At 37.1% G+C, this 21,018-nt stretch overlaps 1 protein-coding gene across 3 annotated transcripts in view; it reads left to right on the top strand.

Moving 5' to 3' along the window:
- Nucleotides 1-2,515: 2,515 nt before the first annotated feature.
- The window catches only part of UBE2E3 (ubiquitin conjugating enzyme E2 E3), an 81,926-nt gene continuing 63,423 nt past the window's right edge, over nucleotides 2,516-21,018 (top strand). The window contains exons 1-3 of one of the 3 annotated variants that reach the window (XM_021668948.2): nucleotides 2,516-2,886; nucleotides 3,937-4,155; nucleotides 5,904-5,954. In XM_021668948.2, coding sequence (XP_021524623.1) covers nucleotides 3,962-4,155; nucleotides 5,904-5,954 — 245 coding nt within the window. In that variant the 5' untranslated portion in view covers nucleotides 2,516-2,886; nucleotides 3,937-3,961. Of the gene's footprint in view, nucleotides 2,887-2,973; nucleotides 3,395-3,936; nucleotides 4,156-5,903; nucleotides 5,955-21,018 lie in introns of those variants that run through there. The other 2 variants (XM_012471453.3, XM_012471452.3) reach the window with 2 other exon arrangements.

Below are 21,018 nucleotides of genomic sequence, written 5' to 3'. Positions count from 1 at the left end.
AGCTGTGAGCTGGAATCATTTGAGTAATCCCTTCAGTCAGCTGAATGAAGGCAGCCAGGCACCTCTCACATTGTGGGGGCAGGCCACTACTGTCCCTAACCTTATGGAGCCCTTCGTTATGGTGACTTTAACAATAGGTATTCTTTACTGAACACTCAAGTTCCAGGTATTTTGCCAAGAGTATTACTTATATTGTCTACGTTATCACTGGCCCTAATGATCTCTCCGGGACTAATCTAATGTTTCTTTCTTTGATCTTTACCTCGTGCCCCACAACTCCAAGCTGAATTAATATTAATAGTTCCATCATTAATTAATTGATGATTAATAATGCTCTATTCTCATTCTCTTTACTTCTTTAACATAGCACTTCTCAGTCTGTAGGTTAGGTTTCTGGCTGCCCCACTACACAATTGAGTTTGGTAAGAGCATGACCCATATTTCACTCCAATTTCCCAAGCAGTTAGTAGGTCCTAAATATTCTGTTGGGTGAATGTTGAATTAAACTCCATGACTTCAACTCACCAAAAAATCATGGAATCTTTTAGCAGGAAAGGACTTAGAACCCTTAATACAATCTCCTTTTACATAAGAGTAACTGAAATAACTTAACTTGCCTGAGGTCATATGAACTTGGTAGAATGAAAATTAGAACACACTTTCCTTGCTATTCAACCCAATAATAGAAGATGTTACCAAAACACAACTAACTGTCTTTCTCCCTCAAGCTCCTCACCCGACTAAATCCTATTAGCAATTGGCCTTTGGACTTTCAGGTTATTTCTGTGTTCTTAAATTTCCTGAAAGAACCCACGTTTAACATACAGCTTTCCTTTTATGTCTCCCCATTCCAAACAAAGCAAAGCTCAACTCCAAATTGGCTGGCTTTTGCTGTAACATTACATCGTGTAAAGCTGGGGGAAAATTCTGCTTTTATTTTCACTAACAAGCTTTTCCCACAAGCACTCTGACCCAGCCAAATAAAAATGCTTGTCCACACATAGACCATGCTCTTTTTCGGGACACGAGAAGTTCTATATGTTCATTCTGGGTGGAATATCCTTACACCTTATGAATCTATTGAACTTTAATGAACTGTTCCCCTTCTGGACTAGGAGCTCCTAGCACAGAGTAGAGACCTGGCTTTAGGCACACAGCAATTGAATGAGAGTGTGTCCAGTACCTAGCAACATAGGGCCCTCAATAAAGTTAACTGAATGACTGTGTCTTTCGAAAATTATGGAAAAGTAACTTACTCTTTAGAGTTGTAAGCAAGCCTTTACCAAAAGTTTTCTATTAGGAGAAATAATAAGCAAATACGTTGGCTCACTCAGTCTTTTCTTCTTTCCCTTAACTGGTACATCTGTTTTGACTCTGCCATTCTCACTCCCTCTGTGAACTGCACGTTCTCACAGCACCCCTGCCCCTGGACACTTGTGGGAGAGGAATCCACAAATTCCTTTGAGGCTCCATCACTGGAACAAGTTATCAGTAGCTGGAGAAGGTCCGGGCAGCAAACAGGAAGTTTTTGCATTTTAGCTACTTTGCGCCGCGGGGTAAAAACCAGAGTCCACCTGGAGACAGCAAAAAGAATGGTAGAACAAACAAAACTGTCACTATCTCCACCTAAAGCTCTTCTGGGTGGACATTCTGACCCAACATCACTCAGGAATTCTCTTTCCAGAACTGGCACCTCATGGGCAAGACAGAAGAGTCCCGCAAAAAGTGTTATGTTTTAGCTCTCGTCCCCACCCCCCAACCCCAAACTCTTCTTGTTCACTTTTTAGAATGTTGAGCAGGACATTTTAATCACTGTGCTGGATTTTTAACGTTTCAAAGCATCGGAAGGACAGTCCCCTTTCGCAGCGATAGTTGCAAGCTGTGAGCCAAAAAGAAACAGAGGTTGGTCTCCTATCTCCAAATGCCTTCTACCATTTTCAATGCCCAGGACCCCAACTTGTCCCTTCCTCCAGTTCACACGAGGGGCAAGTGGCAACTCTTCTCCGCCTGCGTGCCTGGCCTCCTCAACAACACCCATTAGTCTCCCGTCTCCCGGGGCGGCGGGGGACTCCCAATCACGCGCTAGGGCCCTTGCGCGGGTACTGGGGCCCCGGGAGCCACGACGGCCCCCGCGCAGGCGGAGGGGATGAGGCCAGCCCTGGGGACGCGGGTAGCGCAATGGGCAGCCTCGCCCCGGAGGCGGGCCCAGGCCGGAAGCCACCCCGCGGCACAGCGGCCCCGCGAGACGGTGCCCGCGCCCCCGCCTTCTCTGGCACGGGCTCCGCGGCCAAGGGCGGCAGGGGCCAGCCCGCTGGGTCCCCGCCGCGCTCTTTGTCCTGGCCGCGCGCGGGCGGACGCGTGCACCCCCCGGGTGAGGGGAGGCGCGGAGAGCGCGCGCGGGAGCGCGCGGGAACAGCTCGCGCCCGCCGGACGCCGGCGGCGCGCGTCCCTCCGCCAGGCAAGCAGCGAGCACGCGCGTCGCCGCCGCGCCCGCCCCTCCCCCCGCGCTTGCCTCGGAACTTGCTGACTGCGCGGCCGGGAGGAGCCGAGCCGGGCGGCGGCGGCGGGAGGCCACAGCGCGCGGGGGTCTCCCGCGTCCCCTCCGCCTCGCCGGGAGCTCGCGCCCTCGCCCAGCCGAGCTCCCACCCCCCCCCTTTTTTCCGAAGGCGCGGGGCGGCGCCACCCTCCGGCCGGAGCCCGGCACTGCACAACCCCCTCCGACTTTCAATGTTCCACACTCCCCGGCCAGAGCCTCCTCGGCTTCTTTTTTTCCCTCCCCCCCCTTCCCCCCCCCACAGCTGCCTCCATTTCCTTAAGGAAGGGTTTTTTTCTCTCTCCCTCCCCCACACCGTAGCGGCGCGCGAGCGGGCCGGGCGGGCGGCCGAGGTAAGGCGGCGGGGCCGGGGGGCCGCGTGGGGGGCGGCCGGGGCGGCGGCGGCGGCGGTGGGGGAAGGGGCGGGGGCGGGCAGCTTTGTTCGCGCCGGGCGCCCGCGCCGCCGGTGTCCGCGAGCCGCGGCGGGGCCGGCCGGGCTGCTCGCATCACTTGGCGCCCGGCACGGCGAGCGCTGCCCGCGGCCCCCGCGCGGCCCTCCCCACAAAGGGCCGCGGAGCTGCGTGGCCGCCGCCGCCGGCCGCGGCTCGCCTTCGCGGGCGCGGAAATTTGTTGCACTTCTTGGGGCTTTGTTTGTTTGTTTGTTTTTCCCTTGGGTTTTTAATTTTTTTTCGTTATTTTGGACAAAATGTCGGCCCGTGATGTAAAAATTGAGCGAGGAACCTTGGTGGCATTGGGAGCTTTGCAGAAGGTGCAGTTTGAATTCTGCTTTTCCCAGGGTGGCAGCTCGGTCTTGGCCGGATGAATCTTCGCTGCTGGCCGTGGAAACAGCTAGAGCAGCTCGTTAGTTGATTTTTAAATTTCCAAGTGTTGTGTTTAAAGGCTTTACGTGCACTGAGGAGGAATCGCCACCTTAAATAAGCATATGGGCGATTAACAGGGTGTGTTTTCCTTTCGGAAAGGGAATTTGGTAGCTTTGACCAATGTCAGTGTGTAAATATTTAGACGTTATTAGTGACTTTTTAACATTTTTCAGCGAGATCTGTTATTTACAGCGTGTCATATGTTATTAATGCTTGTTGCCTAAGTTCCCTGGCAAATCTGTTTCATGCCTTCTGAGAAAGTAGACAATTGATAGATTGTCCAAGGGATGGAAAAAAAATGTGAGTGGGTTTTCTAACTTGAGTTTGGCAAATCCCTCAACGCTGGCGTTGTGAGACACATCACCTCCACTGTACCCTTGTTGTACGATGAAATAAATGTGAACACTTTTGAAGCTTTTTAATTTTTCAACAATGCGATTTTAGATGAATAAAAGAAAATGCTGTTGGTTTATTTCCTAGATTTAACATTTTCTCCCCCTCCTCCCCCGTTCTCTTTAAAAGTTTTCCAAGAGATAACTTCACCAAGATGTCCAGTGATAGGCAAAGGTCCGATGATGAGAGCCCCAGCACCAGCAGTGGCAGTTCAGATGCGGACCAGCGAGACCCAGCCGCTCCAGAGCCTGAAGAACAAGAAGAAAGAAAACCTTCTGCCACCCAGCAGAAGAAAAACACCAAACTCTCTAGCAAAACCACTGCTAAGTTATCCACTAGTGCTAAAAGGTAATGTGTAAAAGAAGGATCCAGCACACGTTGTCAGATTGTCTTCCAGGTGGTTGGACGCTTTTGTTGGTTTTACATCAATAACAATAGTTCAGAAATATTTACTTCACTATCAGTTCATTTGTACTTGAATGAATTGTCATTCTTTAGGTGGTATGTAAGCAACCTTACTAGAATTATATTTTTAAGCAAACTTATTCTGTACTTTGGTAACTTCAGATAAGAGTGTCCTTGAGTAGAGATTAGACTAACATTGACACATTGTTTAAAGAGCTGGTAAGGAAAATTTGGTGAACCCAAATTAGATGGTACTTTGGGGATATTTCCTTTTATGAGTCATAATCTTCTTTAATGAAATTGACACGTCCAGAGATTAGCAATGCCTCTCTTCATGAAACTTAATGATCAGAAATGATCATATTTGCTAGGAAATTTGCAAATTCAGGGCTTTGCTATATTTGAAAGCAGATTTAAAATTGTGCTGCAAATCTGCTTACAGTTTTACAAAACATGACTTTAAATCGTGCATCACAGGTAACTTTCGTGGTTGAATTACGATTCTTCCTCCCTGTGCTTGTGAGGGCAAATCAAACTGAAAAGTAGCCCTTTACAATTTGAGATGTCACTTGGTGATAGAAAACTTTTATTGTCCTTGGGCCTCTTCACTCTGAAACTTGTGGATGTGTTTGACAAGTTAATACTCAACAGCAGGAGAAGCATATTTAATTGGATGTAAGTGAAAGATCATTTGTTTCCTGTTGATTTATATTTTCTGTTGGAGAAAAAAAAAATTCTGTCAATGAGACTCCATCAGTGATAGTAGTAGTGGAATATCCACAAACTCTAGTAATTATAGGTAAAATGTATAATATCTACAGCATTAACCATTTTTGATGTCACAACTAAAGGAAAGAATATAAAAACTGATCAAGTATTGCATTCTGTGGTGATTCAGAAATATCTTATTTTTCTATGGATTTTCACCATTGTTTCAGTAATGAAGTATTAATAACTTGAGAATATTTTTGAATGACAGCAGTCTTTGACCTAATTTAAAATCCTTCACATCTAAAGTTTTGAAAGCATCTTAAATTTGAATCAAATCAGAAAACTGCCTTTCTCCCCCTTAACTCAGACCTATATATTTTCTCCTCTTTCTTTCAATATTTGTTAAACTTAAGTGCTGTACCTAAGATCAGGGAAAACAGAAATGGTTAAATTAGAATGTGAAGTAGTCTTTGAAAGTTTTTCACCAATAAAGATATTTGTAAATTTTAAACTTTTTTTGACAGATTAAAATGTTGTAAGAACTATTAATGTGCTCTTGCAGTAGCCTGTTAATTTTTACCTCAGTAAAAGTCACTTGAAGTCCTTGTCAAATATTCCAGTGCTTTCCCTCCTCCCTTTTTGTCTCATTTGCATATAAGCTTGAAAAGAGAATTTCTTGGGTAAAAAGTGTTTTGAAATAGATATTATATCCTTTACTGAGTACTAGTGGATGAGTATTTCTCAAATCAAGTGTAAATGACTTACTTATTTGCAGTAGCAAGTGAGAAAAAAAGCTGCAAAGTTTCTGTTAAGGGATTTGGGTTATGCCTCTGAGAACAAAGAGGAAGCAGCCATGTTAGCATTACTGAAGGCAGAGCCAGCCTTGCATTTAACTGCATGGTGGTAGAGGGCAGTGTAATTCCCTGGTTATTCTGTAGACTATCTCAAATCCTTTTTGTCTGTTCTCATTTCACTAACAGAATTCAAAAGGAGCTAGCTGAAATAACCCTTGATCCTCCTCCTAATTGCAGGTAAGAAATGAATTTTGTTGTTTTGGTTTAAAATTGTGAAAAAATATGAAGAGATTGGTGTATCTTCTGCGGATATGTGTGCAGCAGAGGAGACAACGTTTGCTTCTTTACAGCTTTGCAAGTGCATTAAACAAAAATTGTAGAAGGTGAACTAGATAAAATTGGGAGAAAAAATACTTTTTAGCATAAGTATACATTGTGGATTTATGAATATACTGATTTTGTGCTTGAGATTCCTATGAATGGTGCTGATTTTTGTTCTGATGTATTTCTGCAGAGCATGTTTATTGAGAAGTATACTGAAGAAACTTCTAAAATTTTGTTAAGCTTTAAAGTTACTGCTTATGTGCAATCTGAACTGACCTTCCACATTTAGAAATTGCTGAATGTGGTGTTACAAAATGTAAATGCAGTAAACGAGCATATAGTTGTTTCTGTTTGATTTATTCAGTAACTTGCCTTCAGGACAGATTTTATGTGCTAAGCTAATGGTTTTAGTCCTCGTTTTCTAGAGTGTATTGTTGGAATTATTTACGTTTTAAGCAAATGTCCTAATTGCTTCGGGAAATTTTTAGTAATTTTGGTAGTTGGAATATGTGTATGAAAAGCAGTAAATGAATTGGAATTGGGGGAATTCATTTCAGTGGAACTCAGGTAGATGAATTTAAGATTATTGGTTGGTATAAGATACATTGAAAGTAGTTGGTTGATAATTTCTTCTCCAATAATTTTTGTTATTTCATTTCTATAGTGCTCCGTTCTTTTTAATGACGACTATATGGCTTACAAAATTCAACACACATAGACAACAATATTATAGATACTTTGTATAGAGATATGTGCTCAATAATGCGAGTGGCTGCAAGAAATAAGGCAGTTTTATGGTTTGATAGGAACATGTTTTTGTGTTTAACCTGTATTTCTGCTACAAGTTGTATTCACTTGGGATGATCAGACCCTATCTGAAGTCTACTTGTGATATAATAGGGTATAATCCAATTGCTTCTTATTGTGTATGTTAACTGAATCCTCAGATAAGGTGATTTGATCCTGATTTATCCAGTGAATGAACAGTTTGCTTGTATTTGTAATTTCAGTTCAAATAGGAAGCATGAATGTAAACTAATTTTAAGGAGATAGTGATATGTCAGATCTCAAAGTATTAAGAGCTGTGCTGTCCTGTAATGTAATCACTTGCCACATGTGATTGTTGACCACTTCATTTGTGGCTAGTCCAAAATGAGATGTGCTATAAGGGTAAAATTTATATACATTGGATTTTGAAAACTTAGTATAAAAAAAAAAATTGACTTAAAAAATATATTCATTACATATTGAAATAATATTTTGGATATATTTGGCTATATAAAATGTTATTAAAATTAATTTCACTTTTTTACTATTTTAATATGGTTATTAGATTATTTCAAATTACAAATGTGACTTGCATTATATTTCTATTGAACAGTACTGTTTTAGAGAACAAGTAAATCAAAGTATTTTCCCTCCAGCCTTCTAAATGGTGTGTCAAATCTGTAGCCGTTTAGGGAGGTCAAGTTAAATTTGCTCCCTGGAAGAATCACTTAACTTGCAGAGTGTATTCTGATATTTCCCATTATGAAAGATGTAAAGATCTATCAGTTCAGAACTCTTAAATGTTTTAAAATTGCATGTAAGGTCAAACATTTTTAAAGGTTTCTGTTGATTTTCTGCAAATGGAACAAACTAATGTACGTGCATAAATCTAGAGAGCCTAGTAGACATGTGTTGAGTGCCCTCAGAGCGGTAGCCTAATGTTGCAGTTGCCAAAGAAATCTGCTTTACATGTTTAACCCTGGGAATGTTTCCTCAAGGTCACTGAGGATTATTTTAGAGGGAGTAAACTCTTTCAATGAGATTGGAGGTTTCACTTGTCTTTCTCTTTATAAACCAGATTTCATTTAAGTCCTTGAAATAATGCTTCTCATTTAGTGATTAGACTAGTGAAACATCAAAACTTTGGGCTTTCTGTGAACAATAACATGGAACACCTCATCCCTGCACTCCCTTGTCACAGCCTTGTGATGATTATTAACTTCCATCTTTCAATTCTCAAGTTTTAATAGATGAGTTTCTGTGTGGCTGTATATGTGAAAAACAAACATAAAATATGTCTTAGTAGGGAACCAGGATAAGTTTTTTCTTATTATTTGGAGGCATTGGTTTTCCATATGCCTCACAAGTAAAATATCTGGATACTTTGTGTGTCTTCAGATTCTTTTGGGTGGAAGAAGACCTAGTTTTTGTCCTTGAGTAAGAATTGGAATACTGAGTGTTTAATAGAGGTGTTTTAGAATTTTGACAAATAAGAAGCCTGAATTTGTATTGTATTTTTGCCTTCATGTCAGATCTGTGACAGATTGTGGTGTTATGTTCTTTTAATTCACAAGTGCGTAAATGAGAATTTTAGCTTTATGGTGATTGTACAGTTTAAATTTGTTAATTTATGCTGTAATTAAAAATGGAATCTGTATTCGTAAATTCTAGAATATGTGATTTCGTATTGCCTGAGATCTATGAAACCTAATACATTTGGCTTTCATGTGTAGTTATTTAAGCAGAATTCCATTACAGTTTTGAATATGATTTTTACAAGCTTGTCAAAGTACATGACAGATTTAATTCTTCCTCAGGGAAGAAATGTAAAGCATATCTGTACATTCAGGAAAAAGTTGAGTGAAATACAAGAAAACTCAGCAAAACCAAAATTATTCAGAGTGGGATGATTTCTCTAAAATCCTTTCCTTTGTTTTAATTAATGAAATGTTCTTTAATTAGTATATAGTTCAGTCTAGTACATAGCACCCAGGGTGATCTTAGGATAGATTTAATTGAATTTTATATGGCTTTATGCATGTTTTAACGTATTTTGATAGTGTTGATATTTCTTTTCCCGATGGTGTAAAATTTTGATAATGACGTTATTTCCGGTGATTGGTGTTATTTCAGGTTTTAGGTATTGGAGGGCCATGGACCATAGTGTACTAAACATAGGGATATATTTATTTACTGGTTTTAGTTTATGCTGTTTACATAGATTAGATTATAAATAATTGATACATCATTGAGAGTGAAGGGGAATTGTGTTATGGGCATTTCCCTATTTGTATTTAGAGAGCATTATTGACTAGAATTGTTCAGTGATGTGTTATTAAGACATTTACTTTCCATCTGTTTCCCAGAGGGTGTCCTTGTCCTCCCATAGTCACCACTTGTGCAACAGCAAAAGTTTAGAAAGGTATTGGATTTCTAACTTATCCCTTAATTTCTTTCCATATAGAAAGAAGCACAAATATACACTCTCAAAATATTCATCAATATGTCAGATTGTATCTATTCTGAAGATTTTTGTGGGCATTTGTATTAATAAATAGTTTTTTAATGTGGAAAGGCCATATTGGGGGATATGTATTACAGTTTCAAGTTAATAGTATTAATACATTGATTAGCAAAACTTGAGATCAGGTAATTTTGTTAACTTCTTTAAAAATAAAAAAAAAGTGAAATCATAAAAAAAGCAGTTGTTTCTAAACCAGTAGTTGATAATCTTTAACTTCCTTATAAGCTGAATTGAGGATAAATTCTGCTTTCTTCTGAGGGTTGCTACCACTTTCCATCATTTTCTAGGGTAGACTAGAGCTTTGCTGCTTAAAGGAGTGATCTGCAGACCATCAGCATCTGCATCAGAAATAGGGTTGTTAGAAATGCAGACTCTTGCTTCCTCCAACCCCCAACCCATAATTTGAATTTAACAAGATTCCTGGTGAATTGTATATATAAGTAGGTTTGAAAAGTGTTGATACTGGAGCAAGACTGTATTCAGATCCATGTTCTGCCACTAATTTATGTTACCTTAGATGTGCTTTGAAATATTTCTATTCTTCAGTTTCCTCAGTTGTAAAGTGGGAATTAAAATGATACCCCCCTTTATAGGGTTATTGTGAGGATTAAATGAATTAATATGTATAAGTTTTGTAGCAGTGTAAATTGAGTCAGTAAAGTGGCCACAGCAAGATAAGCACGGGAGAGACAGTGTAGTGTAGAGACAGTGTAGTGTTGTGCCCTTACTGTTGCTGGCATTTTCTCCGGTGCGTGGACAGCTTACTGTAAAAATAATTTTATTGTAATTTATCACCTGATTATTGAGTACAAGTAAATAACAAGAAATTTGGTTTTTACTGTCAGTAAAAGCAGTTCCTAGGAACTTGTATAAAAAAAGAAATTAGTCTAAAAACTTTGGGCATAGATGAACAAATACTGTTTCCTTTTTAAAGGAATATGTATAAGGTTAATGATATTTAATTCAATAGAGAATACTATGGTTATCCAGTAACGTATAATAAACCATTTTTAGATTAATGATTATGTTTTTCCCTTTTAAAGTATCTTATAAGAATTTGTGATTTTACTGTGAATGGGATTATATCAGTAGTTGTTACAATTCACATTCTGGATTGCTGTATCTTACCATTACCTAACCCCAAAGCATTCTTTCGTTGTCTGTGAACTATGGAGAAATTTTGAAAGCTTTTTTCTAATTGGCATATGAAAGCAGGTAATAATTGAAATAACATGTGATCCTTATATTAGCATTATTGGTTGCTTATAGAGTACTTGATTTTAAACTGTCTAACACATATAGATAGATTGCTTTTTCTTCTTAATACATTTAATTGTTTTTGTTTTACTTAGTGTGTCCTACAATATTGTGTCTCATTAATTCTCTAGTCCTTTTATTTTCAACTCCTCAAAAAAACAAAAAAGATCCTGGATCCCCTTCTTTATAAAAATTAAATCTTAATTGGAAACTCGATTTTAAAATAGATAAGTACAGAACTACTCTGACAAAGTATTTTTCATCCCACTGTGCTGTGATCATCTACAGATACATAGTTTTATTATTAGTTTTATTGTTAATAAATTCATTTTGGCGTCAGCATAGACCTCAAAAATCATGAGGATTTTTCTTGGGACTTGGGTGTTACTGATAATTTTAAATGGTTTGTGATCAAAGCAAATTATGTTTTATTTTTCAATAAGCCAATAGTTTCTTCAACAAAACTGTAATAAAGTACTTTTATCATGCTGTATTATAATAGTTGTCTACCTTCTGCAAGAGTGAGTGTTCCTTGAAGGGAGAGATTGTCTTACTAGTTTTTGTATCTCTTGCTTCATTCACATGGTGCTTCGCATGTGAAGGTCTGTTAATAAATTAACGTCTCTCAAATTGACATAGAAATAGCAATTCCAGGCAAACCAATGACTTAAGAGAAAATTTATTAAATATCCGATATATTCTTTACCTTTTTTATAAGTATGATACTTAATATTTAATAGCCTATGCAGAGGTTACCTAGGAGTACTGTTTTTGCTCATAAAAGGAAATTGATACTCACAGTAGGCCTAGTTATTTTCTCCATACATGCCCGTGTAGCAGAGAGACTTAGTACGCTATGTGACTAGAAACATTTTCCAAAGGAGTGACCAACTGAAAATAATATTCTTCCCTCTAAACTTCACATTTTTATTAAGAATCTATTAAGTTCAATACCAATAATGTAATTAGAAGGTGGGTGAAAACAGCGTGTGCTTTTAAAAAAGTTACGTGGTTACTTTGCAGCTACATGCTGCAAATCCTGTTCCTCTTCTAACCAATTAGTACTTTATTCCCTACTTAAATGAGTCGCTGTAACAACAGATGGATATATTTAATTGTCAGGAAAATCAACAAATGTTACATAGATTGCAAGGACATTCAACTTGAGAAGGAAGAACTTGACCTTTCAGTTTCTTCTTTCTTATCAGTATGAGATAAAAACATAATTAAATCACTTGTAAATCTAGAGAAATAGAAAGTGATTTTTTTTTCTTCCCATACCAATTTTGACAGGTAAGTATATTTGGGCATTTTATTGGAATCCCAAAACTGAAACATCTTCAAACTTTTCTTGTTTCTTTTGCATTTGGATCAGTGGTTTTCAACTGGGGCAATTTTTGTCCTTCCCCAGCCCCCAGGCTAGGTGACAATTAGTAATGCCTGGAGATGTTTTTGCTTTTCCTAACTGAGGGAGAAGGGGGCTACCTCTGACATTAGTAGGTAGAAGTCAGAGATGCTGCTGAATACCCTATAATACACAGGACAGACCCCCCCACAATAAAGAATTATCTGGGCCAAAATGTCTAGTGCTGAAGCTGAGAGATCTTGCTATAGATATTTGTTCCTGTACTTTGCCTCTTGAAATTTTGAATAGTTTGCTTTTGACTGTTTTCCTGTCTTATTAGTGATGCCTCCTTAATATATTCATCTACACCTTCCTCAGAGCTAATTCTCCACTTTTTGCTACTTATATGCATAGTTTACATGCGTCTTATGTTATTTGACATATGTGTGTGTTATTTTTCATACGAAACCACAGGAATGGCTACCTTGAGTACCTGCTAAATCATGGTCTGCTGAGACCAGAAATGCTTACAGCAGTATTTTTATTTCTTTTAGGTCTGGTGCCAGTTAATTATATCCCGGCATGATCTAGCTTTAGGCTGGTTATATCTATTATGTTCTACTAGGAGTATTAAAGTAACATCATGGAGAAATAACATTGGGCAATCATCAAAATTCTGTTTGACATTGAATTACACAAAGGTTAGAAATTTGTGCTCTTCATGTGGGTTTTATTTTCATCATTATGACAATACAGAAGTTACTTCTATTTTTACAAGTCCACAGTCCTTTATTTCAAACCCTTGGGGCTGGATGTGTTTCAGAATGCAGAAATTTTCACATTTTAGAAAGGTAATATGTGTTTGTGGTACTTTGTGTACTGTGTTCTACAGCATTACTGTTTCTATACATTACTGTTTCCACACCAAAAATGTGTTAATAATTTTCATACAAGTGGGATAAATAGAAGCTACAAATAGTTTCAAGTCAGTTCAGATTTAGGGTTGCTACCAGATTATTTCGTAACAACCTTATTAAAAAACCTTTAATTTTTTTTTTCCAGGGTTTTGGGATTCTAGAATTGTAGATAAGCAGTTATGTCCCTATACAATAGTTCCCCCTTATCTGTGGGGAATATATTTCAAGAGTCCTCACTGGATGCCTGAAACTTGAGATCGTATTGAACCCTTTATATACTGTGTTTTTTCCTATACATACATACATACATACATACATACTTATGTTATGTTTACATAAAGTTTACAAATTAGGCACAGTAAGAGATTAACAACTTCCCCTTAGCATACCCAAATGGCCAGCATCACTACTCTTGGGCTTTGGAGACATCATTAAGTAAATGAGCGTTATTTAAAAATAAGCACTGAGATAGTTGGTAACCGATTCCCGATTCTTATAGCAGAGTCTGATAGTCAAGACCACTGCTAAGTGACTAGAGCAAGCTTGTTTTAACCACAGCCTGTGGGCTACATGGTTGGCTAGGACTTCTTTGAATGTGGCCCAACACAAATTCATAAACTTTGTTAACACATTATGAGATTTTTTTGCCTTTTTTTTTAAAGCTCATCAGCTATTGTTAGTGTTAGTGTATTTTATGTGTGGCCCAAGACAATTCGTCGTCTTCTGCTGTGGCCCAGGGAAACCAAAAGATTGGACATTCCTGAGCTAGAGCATATACATTTTGGGTAAACTGGGCGGAAGTATGATTCAAGTCCAAGTGAGATGGAGCAGGACAATGTGAGATTTCATCATGCTACTTAGAATGAAGTGCAATTTAAAACTTAAGAATTATTTCTGGAATTTTTCCATTTAATATTTTCAGACTGTGATTGATCTAGAGTAGTTGGAATTGTGGGAAGTGAAACTGTGCGGATAAGCTGGGACTGCTTTGCTACTTCTGTTATGTGACCACGACTGCGATTGCTTACTACTCATGATGAAAGGGTGTTTTTATTTGCTTTGCTTTCTTTTTTACCTGTTTCCTAATAGCTGATTTTGGTTTCTCAGTTGTTATTTTTGGATTGTTGCTTTTTTTTGTTTTGTAACTTGTATGCTTAACTAGAGAAAATTTTTAGACTCTTAAGAGTTCTTCTATCTTAAGATGAAACTATCAATATCCATTTCTTTTTAAGTTCTTTGTATACTGGGTTTTTCCACTTTGCTTTCAAATACTGTTTTTTAATCATTCCATTCATTCTAGATACACAATATTGCACTGAAAGGAAGATAATCCTTAATACTTAAATACAAGACTTGCCATTTTTATGTACGCATTTTGCCTTGCAGCATTTAAGTGCAATTAGGCTATAAAAGGAGATGTTAAATTTTGCTGGCTGTGTTGTGATTACAAACAAACCTGGAAGGCTCAGTGGCTCAACTGTATAAAGATTTATTTCTCATTCATATGAAGTCCACTATGGGTCCAGGGACAATCTTGGGTAGCTCTTCTCTGTGTTGACTTGGATCTGTGTATCTTGTAGCTCTGACATACACCTGGAGAGTCATGTGGCAACTTTCAAGTATTTTGGTCTGGAAGCAAGGCATGAATTAGTCATCAGTGTAAAGTAACTGTAAAGTAGCCAAAAAATGTGGAGGAATATACAGATATTCAGTGAGAAATCAGTTTCTGTGCCACAAAGAAGATATATACACATACACATACACTCTCTATTCTATGCATAGGTGACTTTCACTCTCACTTCAAAAGCTTAAAGAGGAAATAATTGAGTACCAGCTTTGCACTGTACTAGGTTCCACTGTACAGTAACCTAATAAACAATATTTTGTTTTAATTCCCAAAACAACTTTATGAAGTAAATATCATTATTCTTGTTTAGATTTCAAAACTGAATGTGAGTGTTATTGAGAAAATTGCCAAATGTCATGCAATGTGTATATATGACAGATCCAGGGCAAAAACCTAGTTGTTGATTTGAAATGAAGCATTTTTAGTTTTGTATAGTGCTGTTTGAAAAATCTGGTAAAAGAAGACAGAGTTTTGATATGTAAGTACATGCTTAGTGTAAGTATATCCCATTCATTTGCCTATTTCTCAAAGGATCCAAAATAGTGTTCCTGTAGGGTTTTAGAATCTGGCAAGTAAGGTCCAGACAGTGAATTGGAAAGAATTTCCTTCTTTGGCTTGGGGATGGCAGGTGCTTCCTATGCTTATTTTTTTTTAAATTATCATTCAGAAGCATTTTCTTTTCAGGGAGCGTTCTGCAAGTAGTCATCTATTTTGTCTTGTTCTCTTTCCTTGTAAGAAGAAGGTCAGGGATTGAATATGGTCATAATGGAAAAGGTAAATCTTTGTTTTCTGCCATGTAGTTCTTTATGTATGGCTTTCTTATAGGCAAAGGAGTAACTTTTAAATCTGTCTTTACTTTTTTCTCTGGGGTATTGTGAAGCAGTCCATGCTTATGAATTGCTTTGAAGTTGGAAAAAATCTCTTTGCAGATAAGAATTTTTGTGTTTTGTGAGAAAAAGCTCCAATCACATAGAATTTTAAGGGATTTTTAAAACTGATATCTCAGTAATGTGAATATGTATTATTTTTCAATATTGATACCAGGTTTGATTTTTTTTTTTGCAGCAATTCGGATTTATATTAGATCCCTCTTTATTTTGTCTTATTTTATATATTTTCATGGTTTATTTAAACTGTTTTTCCTAAACTTGTGAATTTGTACTTGTGAATTATATAAACTTGTGATCATTAGTATGGGAATTGGCTTTTTCTTTCTCTCTTTTTTTTTTTTGAAACAGGGTCTCATTCTGTCACTCAGGCTGGAGTGCACTGACTGGCATGATCTTGGCCCACTGTAACCTCTGCCTCCTGGCCTCAAGCAATCCTCCCACCTCAGCCTCCTGAGTAGCTGGTACTACAGGCACCCCCCACCATGCCTGGCTTTTTGTATTTTTAGTAGAGACAGGATTTCACTATGTTGTTCAGGCTGGGATTTGTTTTTTCCAATGAGTCTCTTTAGAAGAGGGGCTGGCCCACTTTGCAAATCGGAACTAATGTTCCCAGGGTGACCTGCTACGTTTCAGTGTTTCATTTTAAATTGATGACATTATTGAGTTTTATGAATCAAATCTGTGCCTTACATCTTGTCTAAATGCAGTATTAAAGTTAAATTCTAACTCTTTGAGATTTTTATCTCTGTTGACATTTTATCAGTTTTATAAGGGTGTATGGGGAAATAACATAATGTGTGTGTTTATCACTTCTGTTTTGGATGTGCTGGTCAATAGGTGGTGATAGAGTAATATCAATAGTGAGGATCAGCTTCTTCAGGTTATTCAATTTTTTAATATCCCAGTTTCTTCTTTTTGGTCCTTCATGTATATAATAATTGTTTTAACTTTATGGTTATTTGCAACAAATGAAGCTTTGAAAGGAACTGCCATATGGCCGTGCTTGTTCCTTGTGTGAGGTTTAGTCTGCCTTTTTTGGAGGCTTTTGGACTAGTTATGCCATTCCAGAGTTTTTTTTTGTTGCTTTAATGTCCCAGAGCAAATATACTCTGTCATTCTGTTTAACTTCCAGCTAGTCTGGGGAAAAATAAAGACATCTCTAGTCCAAAATTGCTTTTGGGAGTATAGTTCCACATCTTTTGGTCTCAGTGAAAGGCCTAGGGAAACATGAATTTTGTTACCTTTTTATTTTATTTTCCTTCACTTATAAATCATCATGATGATCCTCCCTTTACATCCATGCGTCTCAGTTTTTATAAACACTGTTCATTCCCTTTCTGAGGGTGGTTATTTGTAGTTAGTTTGGCCATTTACAATCTTATAAGTCCTTTACAAATGGATCATTTTTTCACATTAAATTTTAGTAGGTCAAGAATCCATTTATTCAGGGTCCCCAGGAGAATCGATCTCAGAAGATTGTGGCTACATATTTTTTATGGCTTCCTATTGCTTTCTGTAGTCTTCTCAATTTAAACAGTAGCAACAACAGAATATAGAGGGTACCATAAGGCATTGGCTTTATGATTTATTCTTGCTTCATACTTGTTTCTTAGGGTATTGGTGTTATTTGTTAGATTTGTGATATATATGCTTGTACTAATTTACCTGGTATCAGAAACCTGGCATTTGAAGGCTCTGAACACAAACTCAGAGGCATGTAATCTATATGGAATTCAATGGCAGTTTTAACTAGTGTGCCTTTAGTTTTTCTTCATTTTATATTTACACCAATTTCCTTGTAAACGTAAAAAGACATTTTTCTCATCTTTCCAGATGCTTAATATCCCCATTTCCATTAGAAGACTGCCAAATACTCATTTTGTTCTTTTGAAAACCCTAAAATAAGCATGTTGCAATTATCACTTTTCCCTTCTGCTGAGGTTTCTTAATTTTGGAAAACTTGAAACATACATAAAAGTAAACAGGCTGGTATGATGAACCTACATATATGTGTAGTTACCTAATGATAGCTAATCTGGCTTTATTTATGCCCCATCCATTTCACCTTCCCATTATTACATTAAAACAAATCTCAGACATCATTTCATCTATATCTAAAAACTTGCAAGTATTTCACTATGCACTTTCAAAAAATAAGACTCCTTTTAACTTAACGTTGTACAGTCAGCATGCCTAAAAATTTTCAGTAGCTCCCTCATCAGTCATTGTTTAGGTTTACAAATGGGTGTTGTCCTTCCTTCCCCACAGTTATTTGAATGAGGATCCAAATAAAGTTCAGTTGACCTTTGAACAGCATGGATTTGAATGAGTGGGTTCATTTATACATAATTGTTTTCAATAAATATATTGGAAAAATATTTAGAGATTTACAATTTGAAAAATTTGGAGATGAATGGTATAGCCTAGAAATCGTGAAAAATATTAAGAAAAAGTTAAGCTTGTCATGAATGCATAAAATACGTGTGGATGCTAGTCTGTTTTATCATTACTACTATGAAATATACACAAATCTTTTATCAAAATAATTTATCAAAACTTAACACAAACATTTTCAGACCATACATGTTGTTGTTTGGAGTTAAGAGAAATGTAAACAAATGTAAAGATGCTATTAAATCATAACTGCATAAAATTAACCATAGTACATACTGTATTACTGCAATAATTTTATAGCCACCTCTTGTTGCTGTTGCAGTGAACTCTAGTGTTGCAAGTATCTGCTTAAAATACTATGTGATGTGGATCATTTCTATATAAGCAGTTCATCACTCCAGTAAATTGTATATTGCAGTAAAAAGTGATTTGGTTCTCGTATGTATTTTATCATGTTTAGTGCAGTACTGTAACCCTTGAATAACACCATGGGACCCATGTGAAGTGACACTAGTGATTCTGGAAATGCTCCCAAGAAGCAGAGAGAAGTCATGACTTTACAAGAAAAAGTTGAATTGCTTGACGTGTACTGTAGGTTGAGGACTGCAGCTGCAAGTGCCTGCTGTTTCAGACAAGCTTACGATATTGATAAATACAGTATTGTAAATATTTTATCTCCTTTATGATTTTCTTAATATTTTCTTTTGCTTATTATACTGTAAGAATACCGTATGTAATACATGTAGCATAAAAAATATTTTTGTTGTTGGTAAAGCTTCAGGTCAAGAATAGGCTAATTGTAGTTAAATTTTGGGGGCATCAGAAGTTATACTTAGGTTTTCTTTTCTTTTTTTTTTAAGAAAAGGTCTTGCTCTGTTCCCCTGGTTGGAGTGCAGTGTTGCAATTATGGCTCACTGCCACCTCAACCTCCTGGGCTCAAGTGATCCTCCTGCCTCAGCCTCCTTTGCGCCACCAGGTCTGGCTTATACTCAGGTTTTCAGTGCCCATAATCTCTGCATTGTTCAATGATCAAGTGTTAGATACGTTGTGACTGGTTATGTCTTTTAATATTTTCTAATCCATAAGGTTCTCCTCAGTGTTTTCTTCATTTTTACAATTTATTTATTGAAGAAACTGGGCTGAGTTTCTTAGAGTCTCCTTTGCTTATTGGATTTTTGTGGTGTAGTTTAATATAGTTCTTCATCTTTAGTGTTTCTTTTATATTTGGGAGTTAGATTAAGAGGCTTGATCAAATTCAGGCTGGATTTTTTTTTCTAACAACTACTACTTTTTTTTTTTTTTTTTTAAACAAAACAAAAGTCCAGGTGGTGTGCTTTTCTATCAAAAGACACCTAATATCTGGTTGTGCTTTTTTTTGTGATGTTAGCAGCCATTGTAATACAGCTCTAAGCAGAAACTTACTCTCATCTCCTACTTGGTTACCTAATCATGTAAGTTACATGGTAAAGGTAGGATATGTGCTTAATTTTTTCACTTGTTTACCAGTTTTCTTTTTCAAAATAATGAGTTGATGTCCTGGTATCCTTTTCAGAATGATTGTCAATTTATAATTGTGTTTCAATCCATTTTAGTACTTCAGTATATTGCTGTTATCATCTTTATAGAACTTCTTAATTAAAAAAAAAAAAACTTCAGCTGAAATTGCTTTGCTCTAGGAAACCTTAGATGATAAAAATCATATGGAGCTATTTGGTGTAAAACAATGCTAGTGCATGCATTCAACTTAACCATTGCTCTAGGTATTATTTTGAAAACCGAATACTTGCTAAAGCTGTTGTTTCAAACATGACATTCTCCAAGCCACTTCCTTATCAGTTGTCAGAGATAATTAAGTCTTGGCTTTAGGATAACCCGGATATGTTTATTAGAACTACAGGTCTCTTTTAAGTTATGAATTAAATTGAGGGGCTAGATTAAGGTAGAATGCAAATCTTTATCAGAATCAAATTAATTTGTTACAATAATTAAACTTTAAAGTTAACCTTGTTATCTAAATATATAAGAAGCAGCCTCCTTTGTCTGCTTAGCGTTTCTCATCAGGGGCATTTTAGTTATTTTTGACTGGATTGTGCTTTGACTTGGAAGACGTTGAACATCCTTGGGCTCTGCTGACTAAATGCCATGTTCTGGCCACCAAAACCTGCCTCTTCCTCCCATTTCCACATGTCTTGGAGGGGAGGGGCTATCACTTGGACTTGCAAATTACGGGTCTGGATTACACATTGCAGTGATAGCAAATCATAATGCTGTAAAAAACTAATTTTATATGGCATTACTTTGAGTAATATATAATAATTTGTAATGGTTGAATATAAGAAATAAATAAATACATTTATTTCTTACTTAAAATGTATCATGACCAAATTTGTGTAATTTTTACTGCATATGTAATTGTGTAATATGCGAAAAAAATTTTGTTCCTCCAGGCTTTTGCTTCTTACACCACCCACAATTCTGAACTCTCATAGTAAATTTGAACTTTGTGCATGAGCTTAATGCGTACGTATGTACACATAGCTCTTTTAAATATATGACTCTGTGTATCTGTTTGTCTTTATATTATTAATAAATTTTTTTCACTTACAGGAAAACTTGTGTTCTTAAAAGGATTTCTGTTAGCCCATTGCCTCAAACTACACTTTTTCCTTACTCTTATTTCTAATCTCTTTTCAATTATTTAACCTCTTCCTTTTTCTAAGGTATTTTTTTATGCTCGTTTAATTCTCTTATCTTTCTCTACTTACTATCCACTATCCAGCTTCCCATTTATCTATCTGTCACCTGTATTTGTTTATTTCATCTCACTTTTGTGTCTTTTATTTCTTTCATCTTTCTGTTATTTGGCTTTTCCTCTTATTTTATTTTAGAAAGGTTATTTGGTAATATTAGCTGTTAGTATTTCTTCATATGACTTATTCTTAGTTTCTTTTTTGTTTTATATGCCCACCTTCTCTTTAGTTTCATCTTCTTTTCTGATGTACTTGAAATGTCTCTTCTTTAACCCACTCTGCTTTATTATTTCTTCATGTTTGTGATACCCATTCTTTTTCCCCCGTGACATTTATCCCTCCTTATCTCCCCTAGGCTCTCGTGCCACATTGTATCACAGCTGCTTTTTGGTGATGGATTTCCTTCCGAATCCCAGTGGTTGTCCATCAAAATTACCTGAATTTGGCTCTCCTAATTTATCTTTATTTTTTTCTTATCTTTATTTTTTCTTCCATTGTGTAGAAA

This window comes from Aotus nancymaae, unplaced genomic scaffold (genome assembly GCF_030222135.1).
Source record: "Aotus nancymaae isolate 86718 unplaced genomic scaffold, 86718_ANA_hifiasm-v0.15.2.pri h1tg000008l, whole genome shotgun sequence".
Taxonomy (NCBI): Eukaryota; Metazoa; Chordata; class Mammalia; order Primates; family Aotidae; genus Aotus; species Aotus nancymaae.
This window is presented reverse-complemented; position numbering and strand designations above follow the sequence as displayed.